This window comes from Pleurodeles waltl, chromosome 1_1 (genome assembly GCF_031143425.1).
Source record: "Pleurodeles waltl isolate 20211129_DDA chromosome 1_1, aPleWal1.hap1.20221129, whole genome shotgun sequence".
Lineage (NCBI taxonomy): Eukaryota > Metazoa > Chordata > Amphibia > Caudata > Salamandridae > Pleurodeles > Pleurodeles waltl.
This window is the reverse complement of record NC_090436.1, coordinates 255,826,028-255,852,710: the sequence shown is the minus strand read 5'-3', so window position 1 is coordinate 255,852,710 and position 26,683 is coordinate 255,826,028. Positions and strand designations below refer to the sequence as shown.

Sequence of the window (26,683 nt, the reverse complement as noted above, 5' to 3'; positions counted from 1 at the left end):
ATAATGTTTTTGTAAGAGCATAAGGTAGTCTTGACTGAGGATGTGATGAGGTGGTGTATGCTGAGTGGGAAGGTATGGAATTCTAGAAAGTAGCCATGTTGGACAACTGCTAGCACCCACTGATCTTCCGAGACTTCTATTGTGCTAGAGTGTTGGATGATTGGGGGAGGGGTTGGAAATCGATAGTCAGTGCTTGGGAATGGGGGATCCCCTTCTGGAACCAACTCTTCTCCTCCCCTTACTGTTGTTTCCTCTACAGACTTCCTGCGAGTAACCTCAGCCTGTTTGGGACTCATGAAAAGCCTGCTGTTGGTGCTGGTATAGCAGTGTCTGCCCTGTGGATGCTGTCTTATTCCCACCTCTTACCTGGTGCCTATGAAAGGAGCCCCCTGATGCTGAGCATTGTAGTGCACCCATGGACTTCTTGATCGCAGTGTTTTTCTAAATCTTGTCTAACATCTCATCCACTTGGGGACCAAAAAAGATGTTCACCATCAATCTGGATGTTAAGAATGTGCTGTTGACTTTCCTATGGGACGGCTTTTACGGAAATCTTTCCAGTCTGCTAGTCCTTCAAAAATAGATACCTCGGAGCCCTCTAATCTTGGAAATTAAAGGTCCACTAATGGGCCTCAAGTACTATTTGGCAATGACTTTGGAATTGAAGAAAGAGTGTCAGTAGCCCTCATGAGCAAGGGTGTCGATATGTGAGCGTGTTCGAACCCTTTCCTTGGAAGTCTGCTTGACTTTGACACCTTATCTTGGTGTTGACTGGAGCCCAGAGACAATGGTGCACTGGATTCCAAAGCTTTCCCTCTTGAGTGTTTTGGGCTCCATGCCAGACTCCCTCTGGAGTGGTCCTCTGTATCAGCACAAGGGTGTTTAGGTATGTAGGCATTAAAGTAGCACTTAGAACGCACCAGAGTGGTACTCACAGCTGCACCTTGTGTCATCTTCTTCAGGCCCCCAGGTTTTTCTCACCCTGATCCAATAGAAGATGTCTGGGGTGAGCATCAGCTGGTGTGTCAGTACTCCAGATGACCCTCCCTCCTATCTCAATATTGAGGGGGTCTTGTTTCCCAAAGAGATCAGCTGTCTCAGTGAATGACTGTTGCTGCATCTTTCCCTTCAATACTGGAGACTCTTTTCAGTAGTCCCAGCTTCGGGAATAAAATGGTCAAGTACCAAATATGATCACACCATCATCAAACGTTACTGCAAATGTTAATCTCAATCAAAAAAAGGTGTATAGTTCTTTTGCCAAGGAATACTATGAAGATTGTTACTCTGGTTCAACATTACAAATTCCTAAAACAATATATTTGAACTTTAAAGAATGAATGAATAGTGAAGTAGCTATTTATAGGCATTTAGTGAAACTATGGTTGGGGTATATCCGATGGAGGTTAGTTGACCTGGTTGTTTACTGATCTAGAGCATCACTATTTCTATTGACAAGAGTACTACCAAGATAGAACATATCGCTAGGTATGTGCAAAATAAAAAGTTGACACAATTGCTGTCTTGGTGTAAACAGAAAAAGATTTGATGACACGTACCACATGAAGTGAAGGACAGTCTATGTAAGAGTGTGCACAAATAATAACACAATTATAAAATTAAAAATGTTACAAGAGGTAAAGTTGGGAGAAACTTTAACATGAAAGACATTGAAAATACCTTCGGTCCACCCATAATGGGGTGACAGTTTCTAGACCTTTAACCTTAACCAGCTAGCCTCCATGGTCCGGAATGAATTAATTTACCTTTTAAAACAACAGTCAGGTGTAGCAGAACAGAGGAATTACTTTAGGGTGCATCATGTGAACAGCTTCTAATGTTCCCAGGACTACATTCCATTACAAAAGAAATCCAAGCTACTCACATGGAATGCTTAAAGGAGCGCAAGGCTGGTTGTGCATGGTCCGATCTTCCAAAAATTAAAGCCAGTTTAAGAAGCACCAGTTTTGGAAGTCGGCCCAAATTTTAAAATCAGTTAATTACTTACCACACACATGATGTACGAGAGGATGGCTCCCGATGAACCAATCAAAGCACCAACAATGGTCAGCAAATTGTTGTTAAGTAGAAAGCCCTCTGCACAAAGAGCCCATCCAGAGTAGCTGTTCAACACAGTGATAACTACAGGCATGTCCGCTCCACCGATGGCAGCAGTTAAAGTCACACCCTGAGGAAAAAGAAATGATCATGAATGGGACTGAATACTTACATAAGCATGCAGCTATACCCGACTTTGAAGAAAGGCGTTATAAAAGAAACTGATGTTTAATCAATGCAAAACTGACACCAATCAGAAAAAATTGAAAATCTTCTACTATCTGCTCAAACATTTTGTGTCCCTTACATAGCAATGGGGTAACCCAATGGACTGCAGGACCTGGATACAGTGCCATACATAAACAAATTGGTCCTGATGGGTAACTGCAGGATATAGCAAATAAATTGGCCTATCCGGACTCTATCAGTAGTCATACTTCAGTCCAGGGGAGAGAGGAATAAATCATTTTGTTCACAAAAGGAAGAGTTGACATACACATTACAATACAAAAACACCAATATTCAATTGGAATTAAATCAAAACTATAAGAAAAAAAGAATATAGCCGTATTCAGATTTATCATAAAGAAGTTGCTCCAAAGTATAAAATGAAAGTGCTTGGAAAAAACATGCTCGTGCATTAGTGAAAAGTGATCAGAAAGAATGCAGTATAAACTCAACTATCTAAAAACTCAAATATACAGAGCATTAAGCCTCTCTGACAACCATCATTCTTGGATAAGTCAAAATGCATCCATAATGTACAGGCACAGTGTTCGAAATAACACTGTCCCTCGCTGGAAGACAAGGCAGTCTAGGCTGGGGAGATAGAGTTGTTGACGTTTTGAACCAAGATAGAGGAAGGTCACTTGCAACCTTAATGGTGGGTCTTCATCAGGACAAAAGGGAGAAACCAGGGATTGCAATAATTCCCCTGGGACGAAGATGCAATCAATTTGGATTAAACAAAAACCTCGACAACTCTATCCCTCTTGCCTGGACTGTATGTGCATCATGTTTTTTTTCACTTTTACCTGCAGCACGCTGCAATGGCAGTCTGCATGTGCTAGATAGATGAGGGGTCTCTGAGGGTGGCAAAATTCATGCTGCAGCTCTTGGGACCCCCTTTGGAGCCCATGCCCTAGGTACCAGAGGTGATATTTACTAGGGATTTACAGGACGGTTACATGTATTGCGAGATGGGGAACAACTGCAATGTTTTATGGAAGGAGATCAGACATTAGTGACCTGGCTAACAGGAACCCAGTGCACTTTTATTCAAAATTGCATCAATTACTAGGCAAAAAATGGGGGTGACCATGTCAAAAAGGGGCCCTTTCCTACACTGTACACTAATACAACCAACGCCACTCACGTCCTTTGGTCGTGTTCCTCAGAGGTTGGCAACTCACACATCATACCCATGCCATGAGTGGTGGGAGTATGGTGTGTGTTTTTTTTCCTTTTGGGCTTCGGCTCCATGGAACCATGGATTTGCATCCCTAGATATCTATATTTATATTTCCTTTTGTAACTTCAAAACTACTGAACTGATTTTCACCAAAGTATGCTTTCTGGACCATCAAGATCTACTTTTCTGTCAAATCTCGTGAAATTCCGTTTAGCGGTTGAGGCTGTAGTTGTGTCTAAAATTCCTATGGGCAATTGCATGGGGTAAACATGGCCCCCGCTTGACCAATCACCTCCAAACATTCCACACAGCAGCAGATCTAGTTTTGAAGGTTTTGTGCAGATTTATCAAACACCGTCAAAGTTATAGGCAAAAAAATGCTTTTTCTATTATATATGTTACTAATATAGGCAACTAGCCAGCCCTCTCCATCCACTGGTCTGTTGTAGGATACACATGTAGTGCTGCAGATTCACATGTTTTGATAAGTCCGCCAACTAGTATTCTCGGAGTAGGCTCGGAGTCTTAGAAGTTGTTTTTCTTTGAAGAAGCTTTTTCGAGTCGCAAGATCGATTGACTCATCTCAGTGATAGTGCGCATGGGCATGGAGTTCTTTGTTAGATTAATTTCCAGCAGGAGGGTGAAGTAAGGAGTGAAGAAATATATGTGTAAGGACATGCCTCCTTGACATGGTTACCTCCTTGACCTTTTGCCTTTGCTGAAGCCAAGTTTTGATTCTAAGTGTGCTGGGACCCTGCTAACCAGGCCCCAGCACCAGTGTTCTTTCCCTAAACTGAACCTTTGCTTCCACAGTTGGCACAGCCCTGGCACTCAGATAAGTCCCTTGTAACTGGTACCCCTGGTACCAAGGACCCTGATGCAAGGGAAGGTCTCTAAGGGCTGCAGCATGTCTTATGCCACCCTGAGGACCTCTCACTCAGCACATACACACTGCCTCACAGCTTGTGTGTGCTGGTGGGGAGAAAATGACTAGGTCGACATGGCACTCCCCTCAGAGTGCCATGCCAACCTCACACTGCCTGTGGCATAAGTAAGTCACCCCTCTAGCAGGCCTTACACCCCTAAGGCAGGGTGCACTATACCACAGGTGAGGGCATATGTGCATGAGCACTATGTCCCTATAGGGTCTAAGCAAAACCTTAGACATTGTAAGTGCAGGGTAGCCATAAGAGTATGTGGTCTGGGAGTTTGTCAAACACGAACTCCACAGTTCCATAATGGCTACACTGAAATCTGGGAAGTTTGGCATCAAACTTCTCAGCACAATAAATGCACACTGATGTCAGTGTGGAATTTATTGTAAAATGCACCAAGAGGGCATTTTAGAGATGCCCCCTGAATACCTATCTGACATCTAGTGTTAGGCTGACCACTTTCTGCCAGCCTGCCACAACCAGACGAGTTGCTGGCCACATGGGGAGAGTGCCTTTGTCACTCTGTGGCCAGGAACAAAGCCTGCAATGGGTGGAGGTGCTTCACAACTCCCACTACAGGAACTGTAACACCTAACGGTGAGTCTCAAAGGCTCACCCCCTTTGTTACAGCTCCACAGGGCATCCCAGCTAGTAGAGATGTCCGCCCCTTTGGCCACTGCCCCCACTTTTGGCGGCAAGGCTGGAGGAGATATTAGGAAAACAAGGAGGAGTCACTGAGATGAGGTGACCTCTGCCTTTAGAAATCCTCCATCTTAGTTTTTAAGGATTTCCCCAATAGGATTATGGATGTGCCCCCCTCCCCAAGGGGAGGCGGTGCAAATAGGTTGTAGCCACCGTCCAGGACAGTAGCCATTGGCTACTGCCCTCCCAGACCTAAACACACCCATAAATTTAGTATTTAGGGGCACCCCAGAACCCAGAAAATCAGATTCCTGCAACCTGAAATAAGGAGGACTGCTGAACTACAAGCCCTGCAGAGACGACGGAAGACTACAATTGCTTTGGCCCCAGCCCTACCGGCCTGTCTCCTGACTCGAAAACCTGCAACCAGCAATGCATCCAACAGGGACCAGTGACCTCTGAAGCCTCAGAGGACTGTCCTGACCCCCAGGGACCAAGAAACTCCTGTGAGCAGCGGCTCTGTTCAACAACCTGCAACAAACTTGCAACTTTTCTACAATCTTCAAAGACCTCACTCTTCCCGCCGGAAGCGTGAGACTTCACACTCTGCACCGGACACCCCCGGCTCGAGATCCAGAGAACTAAAACCACAGGACTCCCCGGCGACTGCGACCCCGTGAGTAGCCCGAGACGATCCCCCTGGACCCCCACAGTGACGCCTGCAGAGAGAATTCAGAGGCTCCCCCTGACCACAACTGCTTGTAACAAGGGACCCAACGCCTGGACCAAGCACTGCACCCGCAGCCGACCCTCTGCCTAGCCCAGGTGGTGGCTGGCCCGAGAAGCCTCCCTGTGCCTGCCTGCACCGCAAGAGTGACCCGTGGGTCCCTCCTTTGTTTCCTATACAAAACCCGACGCCTGCTTTGCACACTGCACCCGGCCGGCCCTGTGCCGCTGAGGGTGTGTTGTGTGCCTACTTGTGTCCCCCCCCAGTGCTCTACAAAACCCCCTGGTCTACCCCACAGGATGCGGGTACTTACCTGCTGGCAGACTGGAACCGGAGCACCCCTGTTCTCAATAGGCGCCTATGTGTTTTGGGCACCTCTTTGACCTCTGCACCTGACCGTCCCTGAGCTGCTGGTGTGGTAACTTTGGGGTTGTCTTGAACCCCCAACGGTGGGCTGCGTATGCCCAGGAACTGAGACTTGTAAGTGTCTTACTTACCTCACAATCTAACCAATACTTACCTCCCGCAGGAACTGTTGATTTTTGCACTGTCTACTTTTAAAACAGCTTATTGCCATTTTAACAACAACTGTATATGTTATTGCTCTAATTCAAAGTTCCTAACTTACCTTTGTGGAGTACCTTCCATTTTATGTATTTACTTCAAACCTTGAACTTGTGGTTCTAAAAATAAATTAAGAAAATATATTTTTCTATATAAAAACTATTGGCCTGGAGTAAAGTCTTTGAGTGTGTGTTCCTCATTTATTGCCTGTGTGTGTACAACAAATGCTTAACACTACCCCCTGCTAAGCCTACTGCTCGACCACACTACCACAAAATAGAGCATTAGAATTATCTAATTTTGCCACTATCTTACCTCTAAGGGAAACCCTAGGACACTGTGCACACTATCTCTTACTTTGAGATAGTATATACAGAGCTAACTTCCTACAATATGTATGTGTGTGTGTGTGTATATATATATATATATATATATATATATATATATATATATATATATATATATATATATATATATATATATATATATATATATATATATATGGAAAATGTCACTTACCCAGTGTACATCTGTTTGTGGCATTAGTCGCTGCAGATTCACATGCTTTGCACATCCCGCCATCTAGTGTTGGGCTCGGAGTGTTACAAGTTATTTTTTTCTTCGAAGAAGTCTTTTCGAGTCACGAGATTGAGGGACTCCTCGCATTTCGGCTCCATTGCGCATGGGCGTCGACTCCATCTTAGATTGTTTTCCCCACAGAGGGTGAGATAGGAGTTGTGTATTATAGTAATAGTGCCCATGCAATGGAGTGAATATGTAGGTACATAATGTAGTTTAAAGTGATATATTTACAAATTTACAAATGTTCAAGATCAACTTCGAAACGGCTACAGGCTCCCGGGGAGGCGGGTGGGCGCATGTGAATCTACAGCGACGAATGCCACGAACAGATGTACACTGGGTAAGTGACATTTTCCGTTCGATGGCATGTGTAGCTGCAGATACACATGCTTTGCATAGACTAGTAAGCAGTTATCTCCCCAAAAGCGGTGGTTCAGCCTGTAGGAGTTGAAGTTGTTTGAAACAATGTTCGTAGTACTGCTTGGCCTACTGTGGCATGTTGTGCTGTTAACACATCCACGCAGTAGTGTTTGGTAAACGTATGAGGCGTAGACCATGTGGCTGTCTTACATATTTCAGTCATTGAAATATTTCCTAAAAAGGCCATGGTAGCACCTTTCTTTCTAGTCGAGTGTGCCTTTGGTGTAATAGGCAGTTCTCTTTTTGCTTTGAGATAACAAGTTTGAATGCACTTAACTATCCATCTAGCAATGCCTTGTTTTGAAATTGGATTTCCTGTATGAGGTTTTTGTAAAGCAATAAATAATTGTTTTGTTTTCCGAATTTGTTTTGTTCTGTCAATGTAGTACATTAACGCTCTTTTGATGTCTAATGTATGTAGTGCTCTTTCAGCTACCGAATCTGGCTGTGGAAAGAACACTGGTAGTTCCACTGTTTGATTCAAGTGGAACGGTGATATGACTTTTGGTAAGAATTTAGGATTTGTTTGTAAGACTACTTTATGCTTGTGTATCTGAATAAATGGTTCTTGTATGGTAAATGCTTGTATCTCACTTACTCTTCTTAGAGATGTGATAGCAATTAGGAATGCAACTTTCCATGTTAAGTATTGCATTTCACATGAGTGCATAGGTTCGAAAGGTGGACCCATGAGTCGAGTTAAGACCATGTTGAGGTTCCACGAAGGAACTGAACTGGTGGTGTTCTTGGTGGTATAATTCTCTTCAGGCCTTCCATAAACGCTTTTATGACTGGTATCCTAAATAATGAAGTTGAGTGCGTAAATTGCAGATAAGCTGAAATAGCGGTAAGATGTATTTTAATGGATGAAAAAGCTAGCTTTGACTTTTGCAAATATAGTAAGTAGCTTACAATGTCTGTAGCAGATGCGTGTAATGGCTGGATTTGATTATTATGGCAATAATAAACAAATCTTTTCCACTTATTTGCATAGCAGTGTCTAGAGGTTGGTTACCTAGCTTGTTTAATGACTACCATACATTCTTGTGTAAGGTCTAAGTGTCCGAATTCTAAGATTTCAGGAGCCAAATTGCTAGATTCAGTGATGCTGGATTTGGGTGTCTGATCTGTTGTTTGTGTTGAGTTAACAGATCTGGTTTGTTTGGTAGTTTGACATGAGGCACTACTGAGAGGTCTAGTAGTGTTGTGTACCAAGGTTGTCTTGCCCAGGTTGGTGCTATTAGTATGAGTTTGAGTTTGTTTTCACTCAATTTGTTTACCAGATATGGAAGGAGTGGGAGAGGGGGAAAAGCGTATGCAAATATCCCTGACCAACTCATCCATAACGCATTGCCCTGAGACTGATCCTGTGGGTATATGGATGCGAAGTTTTGGCATTTTGCGTTTTCTTTTGTTGCAAATAGGTCTATTTGTGGTGTTCCCCATCTTTGGAACTAAGTGTTTAGTATTTGGGGGTGAATTTCCCATTCATGGATCTGTTGGTGATCCCGAGAAAGATTGTATGCTAACTGATTCTGAAACCTGGAATAAACTGTGGTATTAGGCGAATGTGGTTGTGAATCGCCCAATGCCATACTCTCTGTGCCAGGAGACACAACTGTGTTGAGTGTGTTCCTCCCTGTTTGTTCAGATAATACATCGTTGTCATGTCTGTTTTGACAAGGATGTGTTTGTGGCTTATTATGGGTTGAAATGCTTTCAACGCTAGAAATACTGCCAGTAGTTCTAAGTGATTTATGTGAAACTGTCTTTGCTGAGTGTCCCATTGTCCCTGGATGCTGTGTTGATTGAGGTGTGCTCCCCACCCTATCATGGAGGCATCTGTAGTTATTACGTATTGAGGCACTGGGTCTTGGAAAGGCCGCCCTTGGTTTAAATTTATATTGTTCCACCATAGAAGCGAGGTGTATGTTTGGCGGTCTATCAACACTAGATCTAGAAGTTGACCCTGTGCCTGTGACCATTGTGATGCTAGGCACTATTGTAAGGGCCGCATGTGCAATCTGGCGTTTGGGACAATGGCTATGCAGGAGGACATCATGCCTAGTAGTTTCATTACCATCTTGACCTGTATTCTTTGTTTTGGATACATGGCATACATTGTGAAATGCTTGTACTCTGTGAACTTGGAGTGGCAACCCCTTTTGTTGAGTTGATTGTCGCCCCCAAGTATTGCTGTGTTTGATACGGCTAAAGGTGTGACTTTGTGTAGTTGAGCGAGAAACCTAGTTTGTGGAGGGTTTCGATGACATATTTTGTGTGTTTTGAACACCGTTCTTGCGTGTTGGTTTTGATCAACCAATCGTCTAAGTACGGGAACACGTGTATTTGCTGTCTTCTGATATGCCAGCTACTACTGCCAGGCATTTTGTAAAAACTCTTGGCGCAGTTGTTATCCCAAATGGCAACACTTTGAATTGGTAATGTACCCCTTGGAATACAAACCTTAGGTACTTTCTGTGTGAAGGATATATCGGTATATGGAAGTATGCGTCCTTTAGGTCTAGTGTTGTCATGTAGTTTTGTTGTTTGAGCAATGGGATTACGTCCTGTAATGTCACCATGTGAAAGTGATCTGATTTGATGTAGTTATTTAACGTTCTGAGATCTAATATAGGTCTTAGAGTTTTGTCCTTTTTGGGTATGAGAAAGTACAGAGTAAACTCCTGTTCCTTTCTGATGAATTGGTACTAATTCTATTGCTTCTTTTTGTAACAACGCTTGGACCTCCAGTTGTAGAAGATCCATGTGTTGTTTTGACATATTGTGTGTTTTCGGTGGGACATTTGGAGGGAAATTGAGAAATTCTATGCACTAACCATGCTGGATAATTGCTAGGACCCAAGTATCTGTTGTTATTTCCTCCCATTGTTTGTAGAACTTGGTTAGCCTCCCCCCACAGGTGTTATGTGTTGGAGATTTGTGACGTTTTGGGACTCTGGAACTTCCCTTTACTCTTTGGGAATTGTCCCCCTCTATATTGTCCCCGAAAACTTCCCCGCTGATATTGGCTCTGATAAGTGGGCCTTGTTTGTGAGGTTGTGGGTTCCGTGCTTTGTCCTCGAAACCCCCCTCTAAACTGTGTTTTACGAAATGTGCCTCTGCTCTGTGGGGAGTAGAGTGCGCCCATGGCTTTGGCCGTATCAGTGTCCTTTTTAAGTTTTTCGATAGCAGTGTCCACCTCCAGCCCAAACAACTGCTGTCCGTTAAATGGCATATTCAGCACGGCTTGTTGTAATTCCGGTTTGAATCCTGATGTACGCAGCCATGCATGTCTCCATATTGTCACTGCTGTGTATTCAGTTCTAGCAGCTGTGTCTGCTGCATCCATTGCTGACCGTATCTGATTGTTTGAGATACTCTGTCCTTCTTCCACCACTTGCTGTGCTCTCTTTTGGAACTCCTTGGGCAAATGTTCTATAAAGTGTTGCATTTCGTCCCAATGAGCCCTATCGTATCTGTCCAACAAAGCCTGTGAGCTTGCAATACGCCACTGGTTTGCTGCCTGTGCCGCCACCCTTTTCCCTGCTGCGTCGCATTTACGACTCTTTATCTGGAGGTGGTGCATCTCCTGAAGTGTGTGAGTTCGCCCTCTTGCGAGCTGCTCCTACTACCACTGAGTCCGGTGTTAACTGTTGTGTGATGTCCACGGGGTCTGTTGGTGGCGGTTTATATTTTTTCTTCACTCTTGGAGTAATGGCCCTTCCTTTTACAGGCTCCTCAAACACTTGTTTGGAGTGTTTTAGCATTCCAGGAAGCATGGGGAGACTCTGGTACTGGCTGTGTGTGGACGACAGTGTATTAAATAGAAAGTCGTCTTCAATTGGCTCAGCATGCAGGCTGACATTATGAAACGCCGCTGCCCTTGAAACCAAGGCTGTACTATCTTCTGGTGGGGACGGTCTAGCTGGATAACAGTCTGGACTATTATCTGACACTGGCGCATCATAAAGATCCCACGTGTCTGGATCATCCTGACTCATCCCTGTATGAGTTGGGGATTGCATCATTGGTAGAGTGGCTACCGGTGACGGTTGCGGAGAGCGTTGTGGAGACGGTGGCGGGGTTACTTGTTTAGCCACCTTTGCCTGTGGCTGCTTGTCGTCTTTTTCCTGGAAGGCAAGTTTGCGTTTCATTCGAATCGGAGGGAGAGTGCTGATCTTCCCCGTTTCCTTTTGGATGTGGAGCCTTCTTTGTGTGTAGTCTGGCTCCATTGTCTCCAGTTCCTGTCCAAATCTATGTGTTTTCATTTGTGAGGACAGGCCTTGTTCCTCTGTGTAGGAACTTGATTTCGGTTCCGAGGCCGGATGTTTCGGTATCGAAACCTTTTCGGCTGCTTTTTTTCGGTTCAGATGACACTTTTTTGCTCTTCGGCGTATCGATTTCTCGGTGCCGACTCGGTTCGGTGCAGCTCTCTCGGTGCAGAGATCGCTCTGACCTGACGTCTCGGGGTCGAGTCTGCTCTGACCCCGTGTCTCGGGCTCGAGTCTGCTCTGTGCCGGTATCTCGACCGGAGTCGGATGACTTCGACACATGCATGCCCTTTTTCGGTGCCGATGCCCGGTCACCTATTTTTCGGGTTAAGCCATGGCCTGCTGGCGGTGGCGTCCCCTGGGCTTTACTGCTTTTTACTTGAGTCTTGTGTATCGACGTCTTACTCACGGTTTTCAGCGTCTGTTCAGGATCGACCTCTTCCGAGTCCGAATTCTCGATGGAGAAGGCTTCCACCTCTTCCTCCATGTGTTTTAGTCCTGTCGGCACCGACGCCATCTGTAATCTTCTTGCTCTTCAGTCCCTTTAAGTCTTTCTGGACCGAAATGCTCGACAGGCCTTACAGGTATCCTCTTTGTGTTCTGGCGACAAACACAAATTACAGACCAGATGCTGATCTGTGTAAGGATACTTGTTGTGGCATTCGGGGCAGAAGCGGAATGGGGTCCGTTCCATTAGCCTTGAAGATGCACGCGGTCGGGCCGACCAGGCCCCGGCAGGGAATCGAAAACCCAGAAGGGTCGCCAGAGCTCTTCTGAATTCGGTGTTGATGTGTTGTGGCTAACCCGATACCGAACGCAAACAATACCGTCGCATTTTCTGAGTTTTTCACTAACTTTCCGAAGCGCGGAGCGAAAAGGAACACGTCCGAACCCGATGGCGGAAAGAAAACAATCTAAGATGGAGCCGACACCCATGTGCAATGGAGCCGAAATGGGAGGAGTCCCTCAATCTCGTGACTCAAAAAGACTTCTTCGAAAAAAGAAAAAAAAAATTGTAACACTCCGAGCCCAACACTAGATGGCGGGATGTGCAAAGCATGTGTATCTGCAGCTACACATGACATTGAACATATATATATATATATATATATATAAAGGAAATAAGATGTCCATGCAGTGTATATACATAGTTTCATGAATAAAGTACTACAACGGCTACAGGCTTCTGGGGAGGAGGGCGGGCGCATGTGAATCTGCAGCACTACATGCCACAAACCGATATCTACTGGGTAAATAACATTTTCCATTCAATGGCATGTGTAGCTGCAGATAGACATGCTTTTCATAGACTGAAAAGCAGTCCCCTCCCAAAATAAGCGGTGGCTAGCCTGTAGGAGTTCGAGTAGTTTGAAATAGTATTTTAAGCACTGCTTGACCAACATTTGCTTGTTGGTGAGATAATACATCCACACAGTAGTGTCTAGTAAATGTGTGTGATGTGGACCATGTGGCTGCTTTGCATATGTCTGCCATTGGTATACTTCCTAAGAATGCCATTGAAGCTCCTTTCCTTCTAGTAGAATGTGCTTTAGGAGTTACTAATAACTGTCTTTTAGCTTTAAGGTAGCAAGTCTGAATTTACTTTACTATCCATCTGGCTAATCCTTGTTTTGAAAAAGGATTACTCTTATGAGGTTGTTGAAAAGCCACAAAAAGTTGTTTAGATTTTCTGAAATGTTTTGTTCTATGTACATAATACAAGAAAGCTCTTAACATCAGGAGTGTGAAGAGTTCTTTTGGCACCTGAATCTGGCTGTGGAAAGAAGACTGGCAATTCCACTGACTAATTGATGTGAAATGGTGAAACTACTTTAGGTAGGAATGTTGGGTTTGTCCTAAGTACTCTTATTTTTGTGAATTTGGAAGAAGGGTTCTTCTAAAGTGAATGCCTGAATTTCACTAACACTTCTTAAAGGAAGTTATTGCTACTAGGAAAGCAACGTTCCATGAGAGGAATTGAAGATTGCAAGAATGCATGGGTTCAAATGATGGACCAATACACCTTGTGAGCACAATGTTACGATTCCAGGCAGGAGATGGTGGAGCTCTAGGTGGAATTATTTTAAGGCCTTCCAAAAAAGCTTTTATAACAGGGATCCTAAACAGAAAAGTGTGCTGTTTGTTTTGGAGGTAAGCAGCTATTGCTGTTAAGTGAATTTTAATAGAGGAGTATGCAAGATTTGCTTTTTGTAAATGAAGCAAATAACAGACAATATCCTGTACTGATGCTTAGTGGATCAATGTTTTTGGGTTGACATTAATATAGAAAACGTTTCCATTTAGCTGCAGTAGGTTTGTGTGCTTTTTTTTTTTTTTTTTTTAGAATATCTATACATTCTGTTGGAAGCTGTAGATATCCAAACTCTGACCTTAGAAGCCAAATCGCCAGGTTGAGCATACTGGGATTGGGATGCCTGATTTGACCCTTTGTTTTGAGTCAATAGGTCCAGTGTGTTTGGTAGCTTGTGGTGTGGAACTTCAGACAGATCCAACAGTGTTGTGCAACAGTGTTGACGTGCCCACGTGCAAGCTAGGAGTATCATAGTGAGGGATGTGTGACTGATCTTGTTCACCAGAAATGTAATAAGTGGGATGGGGAAGCATAAGCAAATATCCCTGACCAATTGATCCATAGAGAACTGCCCTTGGATCGAGGGTGTGGGTACATGGATGCAAAGTTTGGTCTTTTGTGTTTCCGATTGTTGTGATGAGGTCTATGTCGGGGGTTCCCCACATGTGAAGTATTGTTGAATCACTTGTGGGTGAATCTCCCATTTGTGCATTTGTTGCTGCGTCCTGATTAAAAGGCCCACTAGTTGGTTGTGTATCCCTGGGATATACTCTGCTAGAAGTTGAATGTGATTGTGAATTGCCCATTTCCTAAACTGTCTGTGCTAGAGGGGGCACTTGAAATGAGAGGCCACTCCCCCTCTGTTTTTGCAGATAGTACATTGTGGTCATGTTGTCTGTCCTATCAAACTGTTTTGTGCATGATATGTGGTTGGAAAGCTTTGATTGCTAGGAACACTGCTAGCAATTCCAAATAGTTTATGTGTTAAGTTTGTTGAATTAAGTCCTGTTCCCCTTGTAAGGTAAGGTTGTTGAGATGGGCTCCTCAATCTATCATTGATGCATCGGTTCGCATTTTGGTCTGTGGCACAGGGTCCTGAAATGGCTGTCTTTTTGATAAGGTGGTGTGATTCCACTGTTGCAGAGAGTTGTAAGTTTGGCGGCCCAACAACACTAGATCATGAAGTTGACCCTGTGCCTGAGACCATTGTTGCGAGAGACACTGTTGTTGGGGTCTCATGTTTAGACGTGCATTGGGTAATATTGCTATGCACGATGCCATTATTCCCAAAAGGTTCATGATAAACCTTACTGTGTAAGTGTGATTGCATTGTAGTTGAGATATGAGATTGTAGAAAGCTTGAATTCTCAGTGGGTTTGGGTACACTAATGCTGATTGAGTGTTTAGAATTGCTCCCAGATATGGTTGTATTTGCGTTGGTTGCAGATGAGATTTCTAGTAATTGTGAACACTAGGTTGTGTAGGGTATCCACTGTGTGCGCTGTTGACAGGTTTGAATGGTGCTGTCTTTCATGAGCCGGTCGTCCAGATAAGGAAAGACATGTATATGTTGCCTTCTCACATATGCTGCAACCACTGCAAGGCATTTGGTGAATACCCTTGGTGCTGTGGTTACTCCAAAGGGTAGCACTTTGAACTGGTAGTGCGTGCCTGCTGTCACAAATCTTAGAAATATGCCATGTGCTGGATGCATGGGAATGTGGAAGTAATTATCTTTTAGATCTAATGCGGTCATGTAGTTTTGCTTTTTTAGCTGGGAATGATGTCCTGAAGAGTGACCATGTGGAAATGCTCTGACAGGATGTACTGATTGAGGGGGTCTGAGATCCAGGATTGGTCTGACTGTACCATCCTTGTTTGGTATGCGGAAGTACAGAGAATATACTCCTGCCCCTTGCTGGGATATAGGTACCATCTGTATTGCACCCTTGAGTAGAAGTGATTGCACCTCTTGTTTAAATAAATGTAGGTGTTCCAGAAAAAGCCTTTGCGAGAGAGGGGGAATGTTTGGTGGATTAGAAATGAGTTCTAGGCAATAACCACCCTGGATAATTGACAGCACTCATTGATTTGATGTAATGTTGTGCCATTGTTGGTAGACATTTTCAGTCTTCCTCCCACAGGAGATGTATGCTCTGTGGGTATGTGCAGAAAGTCACTGTTTGGTGGAAGTGGAGGGACCTCTTTTTGTGGTGGATTTACATCTAAAGTTATTTCCTTTGTAAGAGCCCCTGAAAGAACTTCTATTGTAAAGTTGGTGTCCTTGTTTCTGTTGGGATGTGGACAGCTATGAGGTTGATGGTTTAAACCACCTCTGAACTGGGGCCTACGTAAAGTTCCCAGAGCAAGGATACTGTAAAGGCCACCCATAGCCTTAGCTGTATCAGTCTTTCTTTAGTTTCTCTATGGTGGTAAGTGTTGCTTATCAAAAGGCATATTGAGTACTGCCTGTTGTATTTCAGGTTTGAACCCTGACGTTCTTAGCCATGCATGCCTTCTAATAACCACACTGGTGTTGATACCCCTTGCTGCTATGTCTGCTGCATCTAAGGCACATCTAATTTGGTTATTAGAGTTAGCCTGGCCATCAGTAACTATCTGCTGTGCCCTTTTCTGGTGTTCCGATTGAAGGTATTGTAAGAACTCCTCCATTTCATCCCAATAAGCTCTATTGTATCTGGCTAGCCGAGCTTGAAAATTTGCAATCCTCCAGTGATTAGCAGCTTGAGTTGCTACTCTTTTCCCAGATGTATCAAACGTACAACTCTACTTGTCTGGGGGAGGAGCATCCCCTGTGGATTGGCTATTTGCCCTTTTTGTTGCTGCACTGACAACTGTAGTCAAGTGGCAATTGTTGTGTAATTAAAAGTGGATCTGAAGGTGCAGGTTTGTACTTTTAGTCTACCCTTGGTGTGATAACGCTAGCCTTCACTGGCTCCTTGAAAATGTTGTCTGCATGTTTAAGCATGCCTGCAAGCATGGGTAGACATTGATAATCCTTGTGAGTGGATGTTTGTGTGTTAAATAAAAAAATCATCCTCAATGGGATCGGGATGCAACTGCACGTTGTGATATGCAGCTGCCCTAGCTATGACCTGATCGTAGGTAGTGGTGTCTTCAGGTGGAGATGGCCTAGCTGGGTATGAAGCAGGATCATTGGAAGGTATGGGATCTGAATCATATAAATCCCATGGATCTACGTTGTAATGACTATCACCTCCATGTGTAGAGATAGGGGATTGTGGAGAAAATTGTGTAGGTGAAGGTGGTGGTGGAGAAGCAGTAAGTAAAGGAGAATGTGGTGGTGAAGGCTGTTGTAGTGCCTTTGGTTTCTACTTATGCTTAAATATTTTAGCAGGAGGAGGCCCAGCTTCTAGAGTCTCTTGGAAAGTTAAGTTTCTCTTTGTTGTAGGAGGAGAAGCAATAATCCTTCCAGTGTCTGTGTATCTGGATTTTGGGCTGTTTAGCGTCCATTACTTCTAATATGGGCCATATTTCCAAAGCCTCCTCAGTAGTTGCATATTTTTCACCCACAGGATTCAGCTCCGAAAGTCTGGAGACTGAATGTTTTAGTCTTGTCGAGAATGTCGGCTCCAAAGTAGATGGCAGTTTTTTTGGATCCCAGGTGGAAGTCTCCGCTTTTCAACTAGATCCTGAAACAGGTGTGGCACACTGTTCGGTTGGCACGGAATGCACTTTGGTCTTAGTTTTCAGTGCCGAACCCCAAGGTTGGTCATCCGCATGTGTTTCTTTGGGGTCCGACCATGTCCGGCAAGCAGTGGTGGGCCCAAGACGAGTACTTAAGTCTTTTTGGTTGTCTTTAGGTGACGGAAGGGGGGTGATGTACTCTGATACTACGCCATTGGAAGAGATTGGCTGTCCCCATCCGAATCAGAGTCTGCAATGGAAACTGCAGCTTGAGCATATTATTCTCTGAAAATGTCGGGCATTTCAGCCAACGACTTGGATGCCATCTCCAACAGACCTGATCTTCGATCTCAGAGTTTCCTTCGAGCAGAAGGATCAACACGCTTCATAGCTTTCTCCTCTGTGATCCGGAGAAAGACAGAGGTTGCAAACAGAGTGTTGATGGGTGTACAGGAACTTGGCGTGACACTGAGGGCAAAAACGAAACAGAGTCCGTTTCATCAGCCTGACATTGTTCGACAACCACGAGTCGAAGTAGGCCCAAGAAGGGCACGGTCGCCCAAAAGGGAGTTTAATCGACCTCAACGATTACAATCGGATCGAATATAAGTGAGAAAACTGGATCGAAAACTATACAGACGTTCTAGAAAGGAGAGAAGTTCAGATAGCACTGAACCGAGATCTACCTGAGCGAACACGTCCGAACCCGACAGCGGTAAGAAAACAATCTAACAAAGGACTCAATGAAAAACAACACTCCAAGCCCAACACTAGATAGCAGACTTATGTAAAGCACGTTTATCTGCAGCTACACATGCCATCGAACACATAGACACATATTATTCTGGTTTCTCCTTACTCTTTCCAGCTTCTACTATATTTGTCTTTTAGGTGTGTGTTCAGAATTCGGAGACCGGAAGATTTTCCTTAGCCATTACATGATTTTAACTGAACCCTACACACCTGACTTTTTTGTAAAGCATAAGTTTCGTTTTTGGTCTTAACAGTCCTTCAATTTTTTCTCCTGTTTTCTATCTAGTTCAAGTTAGCATGTGCCATCCTCTGGAATAATGTACAGGAAATTATGATTTCAAACAGCTCGGCTACGCTGCTGCATATACAAGACTAGAACTGGCCGAAGCAGTCATACCAGAGATCTTACGTTCCCCTATGTTCACACGAGTAGTTCACCAAGTCCAGGTTTTACTTTGCATTCTAGAATTAGTAGTATTGTTTATCCCATTGTAAAACAAGCATTTGCAAGGCAATGGGTCTCACATTTTCTTGAGTTAGAGCTATTGGCATTGTAAATTCATAACTGGACTTTTCTTGCTACATAAATTGGTCAACCCTGCCTCATAATTTTGTCTTTTCCTGCCATATGATTCCAGTGGCCCTCTGTGTAACTAAATCAGTTCCATTTACCTTCTTCCTCAATCTTAAAACATACACAATTATATAAACATTTAACAGAAATAAACGTTTGGCATTAGACTGAATTGCTCAAAACACCATAACAAAAGTATAATTTGGGACGGATTGGAGGGTGAAAAGAAAGAGGGAGTCGGGAATAAAGATGGAGAGGACAAGAGTCATAGTAACAGTTTCATGGGGCCTGGAGTAAGAAAGGAGAATGGTTGACTGCAATTTCTTTAGGAAAATCCAGCAGTAATTAGAGGTGAGTGAGGTCTCTGGGCCCCGGTGCCATTGCACCTGTTGTTCTATTGATAACTAGGCCTGAGGAGAGAAAGCAAATGGGGCAGAAAAAAAGAGAAGCTAAAAGAATAAAGAAAGAGAAGGGGTCGCAAAGAAATTAAAGAAAGAAGGGAAAGAAATTAAAACACAACTAAGCGAAGCAATAGAGCAAACGTGTGAGACAAACGAAAGAAGGGAAGGATGCTAGCAAACGAAAGAGAAAAAAGAATGTAAGTAGTGTGAAAAGAAAGAGGAAAATGAACATTAGAGAAAAAAAAAAAAAAAAAAAAAAAAGATTGTGAGAAACAAGCAAAAAAATACCAGCGCAAGTACGTACGGACATTTCCCACAGACCGAGAATGGGAAAACCACTTTTACACTTCGGGCCCTGACAAGTAACTTGTTCCTTCCACAATCAGATGGGAAAAAGAGGGATTTATAGTAAATCGTGAACTGACAGATAAATACAAGAAAAACACCAGAGAAAGGAAGGAAGAAAGACCTTAAATTTTTTTTAAAAAAGTGAAAGGACGCATACAAAGCCAAAGCAAGGAGGACATAAAAAAAGACAAAGAAAAAAGGGAAGAGAAAAAATAGGGAAAGTATAAACGCATGATGAAGAAAAGAGAGGACCAAAACAAGGAAAGAAATAGCCAATTTTTTGCGGGTTTGAATGCAGAGGTAGCAAAAAGAACAGGGATATAAAAAGAAGGAGAGGAGTAGAAATAAACAGTTGAAAACAAGAGCGAAATTTAACGTGTGAATTTTAAGAGCTAGAAAAAGAAAAGTGGGTGAGAAAGAAAACAGAGTAAACACAGTAAAGAAAAGAACGGAGTGAGATAGGTGAAACAGACCTATTCCCAAATCAAGATGACAACTAAATAGATTTAATTGGCTCTCTCACATCCTCAAACTGAAGTCATAGTGTGGAACAGCAGGGGGCACTGCAGAACAGCAGGAGGTGCATCAGCAGAGATGTAGATGAACCCCAGTACAGCAATATTGGGGCCGTTAAGATCACGATTTGGGGTATAGAGAGGGCTGTGTCCCAGTCCAGTGCTTGAACAACAGAATGGCCGCAGGTTAGGAAGGAGAAACTGAGCTCTGTGTAATTCCTGGTATTGGAATAACGGAGCGCTGCAGGTTAGGGTTTTATGTGCACTGACAGTTGTGTGCGGGATGCAGTACTGGACTAGTAACAGGCACACAAGGTTAGAAGTTTGGTATTTTAATGGAGCTGTGTATGGAACCTAGTGTTGGACTGCCAGTGTTGCCGAGTGTTAACCTGGAGGTGCCCTGGTGAAGCTGCAAGTGGAGCCCAGCATGGGAGTGGCATTGCCTCTGAACCACAGAAGCGAGGAGTCCTGAAGGCCTGTGTGTGAGTCTCAGTACTGAGAAGAAACATGCATCGAATGTTAGAATTCATGGATTTTGGTAGCGCTGTGGTGGTTCCCATCAACAGTGGCATTTGATGTTAGACTTGAGGTGCACTGGCTGAGCTATGTTTTGCTCTTTTGGGTCCAGTATTGGCTTGACAGTGGGACTGAATATTATAACTGAGCTGTAAGAACTGTATGTGAGTGGGGTCACAGTATAGAAAAGGAAGTGACCTCACTGAGGTAGAACTGAGGTACACTGATGAAGCTGCACGTGAGGTCCCAGTACTGATCAGTATTGTGTGTACTGACTAAGAGCCAAGGTGCTCTGGCAGACAGCGTGTGTGGGGTTCTGGCACTGGCACATCTGGAGTGTGTGAACTGAGGTGCACTGATGGAGCTACGTGTGATGGATCCTCCACCCTTGCACAGCATGGGGACCACAGGCAGGCACACTCGGTAAAGAAAATCCAAGTCAAGGAAGGGCGGGAGCCAGGCAGCTGAGAGAGGGTGCAGACGGCCCACAAAGACAAAATGCGATTAAGATAACAGTCTGATTTATAGCCTTGTTTACAGCTAAGCTAAACTCATAGCAAGAATGCTCTGGAAATGAAAAGGGAAGTTTTCCTTGACAGGAGCAGGAAACAAAGAAAAAAAAAAATGTAACTATACAGTAGTTGGTCCCAGCTCCCACACAGCAGAAGGGACAAAGAGGTATGACTGACCACTAGCAAGCAAGGATTCTTCAAATGACACTGAAACTAACAAATGAAATAGCTGGCAGCCCACAGAAGTAGTATACTTAAAAGTGTACAAGAGGGCATACACTTACGCTCCACCTAAAAAGGACTACAGGTTCCAGAATACAAAGCAAAATATCTGTCTTGAATGTGCAGCGCACTCAAAGATCAAGGACACCAATTCCGCTTGACAGTTGCATAAAAACAGGCATCCTTAGCTTGGTGACTTCTCTGGCAAAGGTTGCGACAGCTAAATAATAGGTGAAGGGCAGAGAACAGGGGACTGGCCAAGTAATGAGAAATAATCTGTTTAGGTGTAGTGCTTTGTGTGGTGCACACACCTTCTGTGCGAGGAATGAGTCTTTGTAGTTAACTTCATGAAAAACTACCCTGTGTAAAGCACTTCCCTTTGGGCGTTTGCATGCATATGCCCGTAATCAATATTGTAAATACTCATTTAATTACACTGGAACACAACATGGGTTACAATGAAGAAAAAAAAACCTCGGGATGAGAAGCTCTAGCCGTTGCTGAAAATGGACCATTTGATTTCACCTGTCCTAGTGTGGCTAATGGTGTCTGCTCATCCTGAAGCACTCACCACTAGCAATACTAGGACGGGTCAAAAGAAAATTGGACCACTTTTAGGTTGTGCAAGGAGTTTAGCTGTCCTCCATGAAGCCCCCTATTAGGCATTTAATTTAATTAGTCTTTGAATTGATAGCTTTTTCGTCCAAGACAAACCTCCGAAATTTGCTATGGGTTGGGTGGATTGGCATGCTAAAGTATGCCTCTTTGAGAACTAGAGTAGACAAAGTTGTACTGTTGAAGTAGTGGAGTGCTGTGAAAGAATGTACTTGTTGAGTGGGCGTAAATCTAGGATTAGCCTGAGAGTACTGTCCGTTTGGGTATAAGGGAGTATAGAGTATACACCCGACCTTGGTTTTGGGAGGAGGACTGGTTCCGTTTGTTTGTTTGAGAAGGAGTGCTTGAACTTCCTGTTTGTGTAAAACGTCTGATGATCCAAGAAGAGCTGATTAGTTTGAGGAGGAATGTTGGAAGGTGTGGACCCTCGAGAAGCAGGGGCTTGAAGTGTCCCCATGTACTTACCTGTTTCAGTGTCCTTTTGATTTTTTCTAAAGTCTCATCAAGCTGTGAGCCGAAGACATTTTCCTTATCAAAGAGGGAGTTAAGGGTGTTCTGCTGAACAGCAAGCTTAAAGCCAGAAATATGCAACGATGTGTGTTTTCTGAGAAGCACACTGGTGTTGATACTCCTGACTGCAGTTTCAGCAGAGTCTAGGGCACAGATGATGGAAGTGTTGGAAACTAGTTTCCCTTCTGTCACTAATTCCTGAACCCTTTTCCTATACTTATCTGAGAGATGTTGGAGGAGCTCCTCCATCTTGACCCAGTGAGCGCGGTTGTAGCACGCTAACATGGAATTGGCGATGTGCCACTGGTTAGCCAACTGAGCAGCAACCCTTTTGTCTGCTCAATCCTCTTACTTTTGTCATGTGGCGGAGTGTCACCTGGCGCTTGTGAGTTAGCCTGTTTTCTGGCATGGTTACCATAAGGGAATCAGGTGGCAGTAGTCCCCTTATGTATGCTGGATCACAGCATAAGGCCTAATATATCTTTTTGACCCTAGGGGTGATAACTCGAAACCCGACAGGGTCTTTAATGGTATCCTCTATATGGCAGATCATGCCTTTCAGCATTGGCAAGTACTGCAGCCTCTGTGGCAGAGGTTGTGTAACTGTGCCCCATGAAAATTAGCCACACTCGCTATAATCTACTGATTTGGTGTTGAGTCATCAGAGGGTGATGGGTGTGCTGGGTACAGGTCTGGATCGTGTCACCTGGTGGATCTGCATCGTATGTGTCCCATGGTTAGTGCCTTGGGACATGTGAAAGGAGTCATTTGCTGGATCAGGTAATCCAGTGTCATATGCAGGGAAGCGTTGAGGGGAGATGTTCCATGGCTCTATGTCAGAATGCCATGAATGAGGCATGTCTGGTATAGGTGGAGAACGTTATGCAGGTGGTGGAGAAGGCGAGGCTGGAAGCAAAGGGATGGTGGCCTTGTCAGACTACTACTTCTTTGCTGAAATAGGTATGTCCAAGGCCTCCTAAAGGAGGGTGGCTGAGAAGGCAGCTTTTGTTTTGAGCCCAGTCTTTCATGCATTTTGCAGAGAATGGGTTCCACAGCTACCTCAGCAGTCTTTTTCAGCACCGATTTCGAAGTTTTGGTTTCAGAGCTGGGCTTGTGTTTCGGCGCTGAAGGCATTGACGCGGAGGAACATGCAGATTGTGAGGATATCGAAGTGAAGAGGGTGTTGGCACCGAAGATTTCAGCTTCGAGTGGTGTTTCAGTGCAGAGCCAGACAGCGGGGCATATGAAGTGGATTCACGGTGCCAACCATGGCCTACAGGTACAGGTGGACCGAGGGCTTCTTGTTTTGGAGTTGTTTTGGGGAGTTTTGACTGCAAGTGGGGGGAGATTGGCAGCTTGGGGGATTAAAGTACTCACTGCGCCTGTTTTTAGCAAGACATCGGGGATCTCAAACTAGAATTCAGGATCGTATTCAGCTGCTTACTCTTTAAACCAAGTGGTCTACCTTGAAGACTCATTACTCACAGAAAGGTGGGGGAATTGACCTGCATGTGTAGTAAGGAATTGCTAACAGAATGCAGATGTGCAATAGAACAAGAATTTATAATGCAACAAAACCTTACAAAGTCCATAATCAGAGGGGACTTTTTGATCTGCAAAAGCGCATCAGTCTAAACAAATTAAGTAGATTACAAGCAGTTCAGGCTTCAAAGCTATCTCAAGCTGAAAATAGATAAATAAACCCACCATGCCTAGTTTTTTTCCTTTTTTAAAGCAAAGGTTACAACACCAACAATCACAACATAACATCTATAAACACAATGCTTTTTCAGGAGCAGGACGCGACAGCACTGGAAGAACATACTGAACAATTTTTAAACACTGAGAATTGACTGCTTTGGCCATTACTTCCTTTGGTCAACGTTTATACTCACCATGACAGCAGAAAGTGCAGACACTGAACCTAGACAAGTGAGACCTGTAGAGTAACTTGGATCCAGCATGTAAGGAATCATTCCACCAACACTGGCTGCCAACAGACCTGCATTCAGATAATGTCTGCCTGGCAACAAGAGCGCTGCAGAATTCAGGACGCCTGCAATCAAAGGAACACCTGTTAATCTGAAGAATGGATAAATACAATTCATTTTTAATTCATAAGACTAATATTTCTTAATTGATTTCAGAAATCCTATACCAAATATTTACCGATTCCAGTTAATGTACCATTATGCTAGGTCACAATGTACAATTAGCAATATTTAAATCAAACTCCTCAAAGTGACATGCATATTTATTTATAATTTATTTGAATGTATTCTTTGGCACGAGCAGCTTCTCACCCCTCAGTAACAATATGCAAATTTAAGTATTAGCAACAAGCTTCCACCCTTGCCTACAAGTTTGATGAAAAACACAATGGGGATTCCATTTGAAGGCATATACATATTATAACTGAATAACACATTCTGTTATGTATTGCTTTCTGATTTCAGTAGTTCTTATTTGGCATTGTGGATTTATGTATTATGCACATGAGTTTTGGAAATCTATATAGCATAATTATTTTTTTTTCCAGTTATATTACATAAAGTTGTGCGTTTCCCATTCTTACAATATTAAAGATGAACAAGTTACTTACCTTTGCTAACACTCTTTCTGGTGGATACTCTAACTGTAGATTTCTCATCTTAGAAAATACCCCAGGTACCAGACATGTTCCAGAGAGTTTTCATAGTGTTGTTGCGCACTGATAATTGGTGTCATGCAGCTCCTCAATGGCTTCAAACTGCCCCGGAAGTGATGAAGCGGAGCCAGATGTAAGTGCCACCCCTGCGTACGGACATTAGTTTCTCATCTTTATTGTTCCATGGCCTCAGACACAGAACGTGAAACAACTGTGGTAACAGCATGCGGAATACTAACATCGGACCATTTTAAACGTTCTCCATAGAACAGGGAGGTAGGCGTCAGTGAGCACTCTGTTAGATTAGTTGCCAGAAACAGCATTAACAAAAGATAAGTAACCCGTTCTTCTGATGATTACTTCTAATAGCAGATTCCTCACCTTGATAACAGATTCAAAATCAATAAGTTCCTAATGAGGAGTGCCTCTGGAGTGGGCTAAGTAATTGAAACGTTCTTCTTTTCGCCTCATCTTGCAGTGTAGGAAAGTACCCTCTTTCTTGGCATGCTTACCCCCATTTCTGCCTGTTGTCAGTATGTTTGACTTTGTCTACTGGGATCCTGCTAACCAGGAACCAAGTAGTTTTGCTGTCTCCTCTAAATTGTACCCTTTTCTTCCCACAATTGGCATACTGGTCCCCCCATGTAAGTCTCTGGTATATGGTACCTAGCTACCCATGGCATTGGTGTTCCAGGTGATGCCTATGGGCTGCAGCAGTTCTTCTGCCAGCCAGAGGGAGCCCATGCAAAGGTTTCAACAGGCCTGCCATTGAAGCCTGCGTGAAACAGGTGCATGCACCTTTTCTCACTACAGGTTTCCACCTGGTCACTATAAGTCACCCCTATGGTAGGCCCTCTCAACCCAGAGGTCAGGACGCAGTGATCGGTGTGTGAGGGCACCCCTGCACTAGCAGAGGTGCCCCCACAAACCTCCAGATCCATTTTCCTCGACTTTGTGAGTGTGGGGATGCAATTTTGTGCGTGTACTGGGCATAGGTAACAACCTATGTCTAGCTACATAATGGTAACGCCGAACCTGGGCATGTTTGATATCAAACATGTCGGAATCATACCCCAATACTGTTGCAAGTATTTGAAGTATGATTCCATGCACTCTGGGGGCTCCTTAGAGGACCCAGAGCATGCTACCACCAGTCTTCCAGGGCTTTCTGGGAAACCCAGCTGCTTCCACCCCTCAGACAAGTTTCTACCCTCCTGCTACTTGATCTGACCAAGCCCAGGAGGGAGAACAAAGGATTTTCTTTGGGAGAGGGAGGTAACCCCCTCTGCATTTGGAAATAGGTGTGACTGGCTTGGAAGGGGTAGCCTCCCCAAATCACTGGTTTGCTTTGAAGGGCACATTTGGTGCCCTCTGTGCATAAACCAGTTCACACCAGTTCAGTTTGCACAAGAAGAAGAAGGAATCTCCCTTGGAGTGAAGGAGTCACTTTCCTGCAACTGCAGGCACCAATAACAAGCGACGACCAGCTGCATGGATCTCCCCTCATCTTGAGCTGCGTGGATCCTACATTAAGGGTGGTGGTCTGGCGTAGTCCTCTTGGTCCTCTCTGCCAGCTGTCCAACTTTGGTGGAGGTAAGCCTTTGCCCCCGTGCACTGCGTCTCAGCAGCTGTCAAGGCTTGTTTTCATCTCCTCCAAGGGATATTCAGGCGACATGCAGCTTCAGCCCCCTTCACT

General features: G+C 44.0%; 1 protein-coding gene across 2 annotated transcripts in view; it reads right to left on the bottom strand.

Annotated features, from left to right (window-relative positions):
• NNT (nicotinamide nucleotide transhydrogenase) overlaps positions 1 to 26,683 on the bottom strand; it is a 293,073-nt gene that overhangs the window by 102,639 nt on the left and 163,751 nt on the right. For both annotated transcript variants that reach the window (XM_069221538.1, XM_069221543.1), the window contains exons 16-17: positions 24,236 to 24,396; positions 2,009 to 2,188 (exon numbers count right to left, since the gene is read on the bottom strand). In XM_069221538.1, coding sequence (XP_069077639.1) covers positions 2,009 to 2,188; positions 24,236 to 24,396 — 341 coding nt within the window. The remainder of the gene's footprint in view (positions 1 to 2,008; positions 2,189 to 24,235; positions 24,397 to 26,683) is intronic.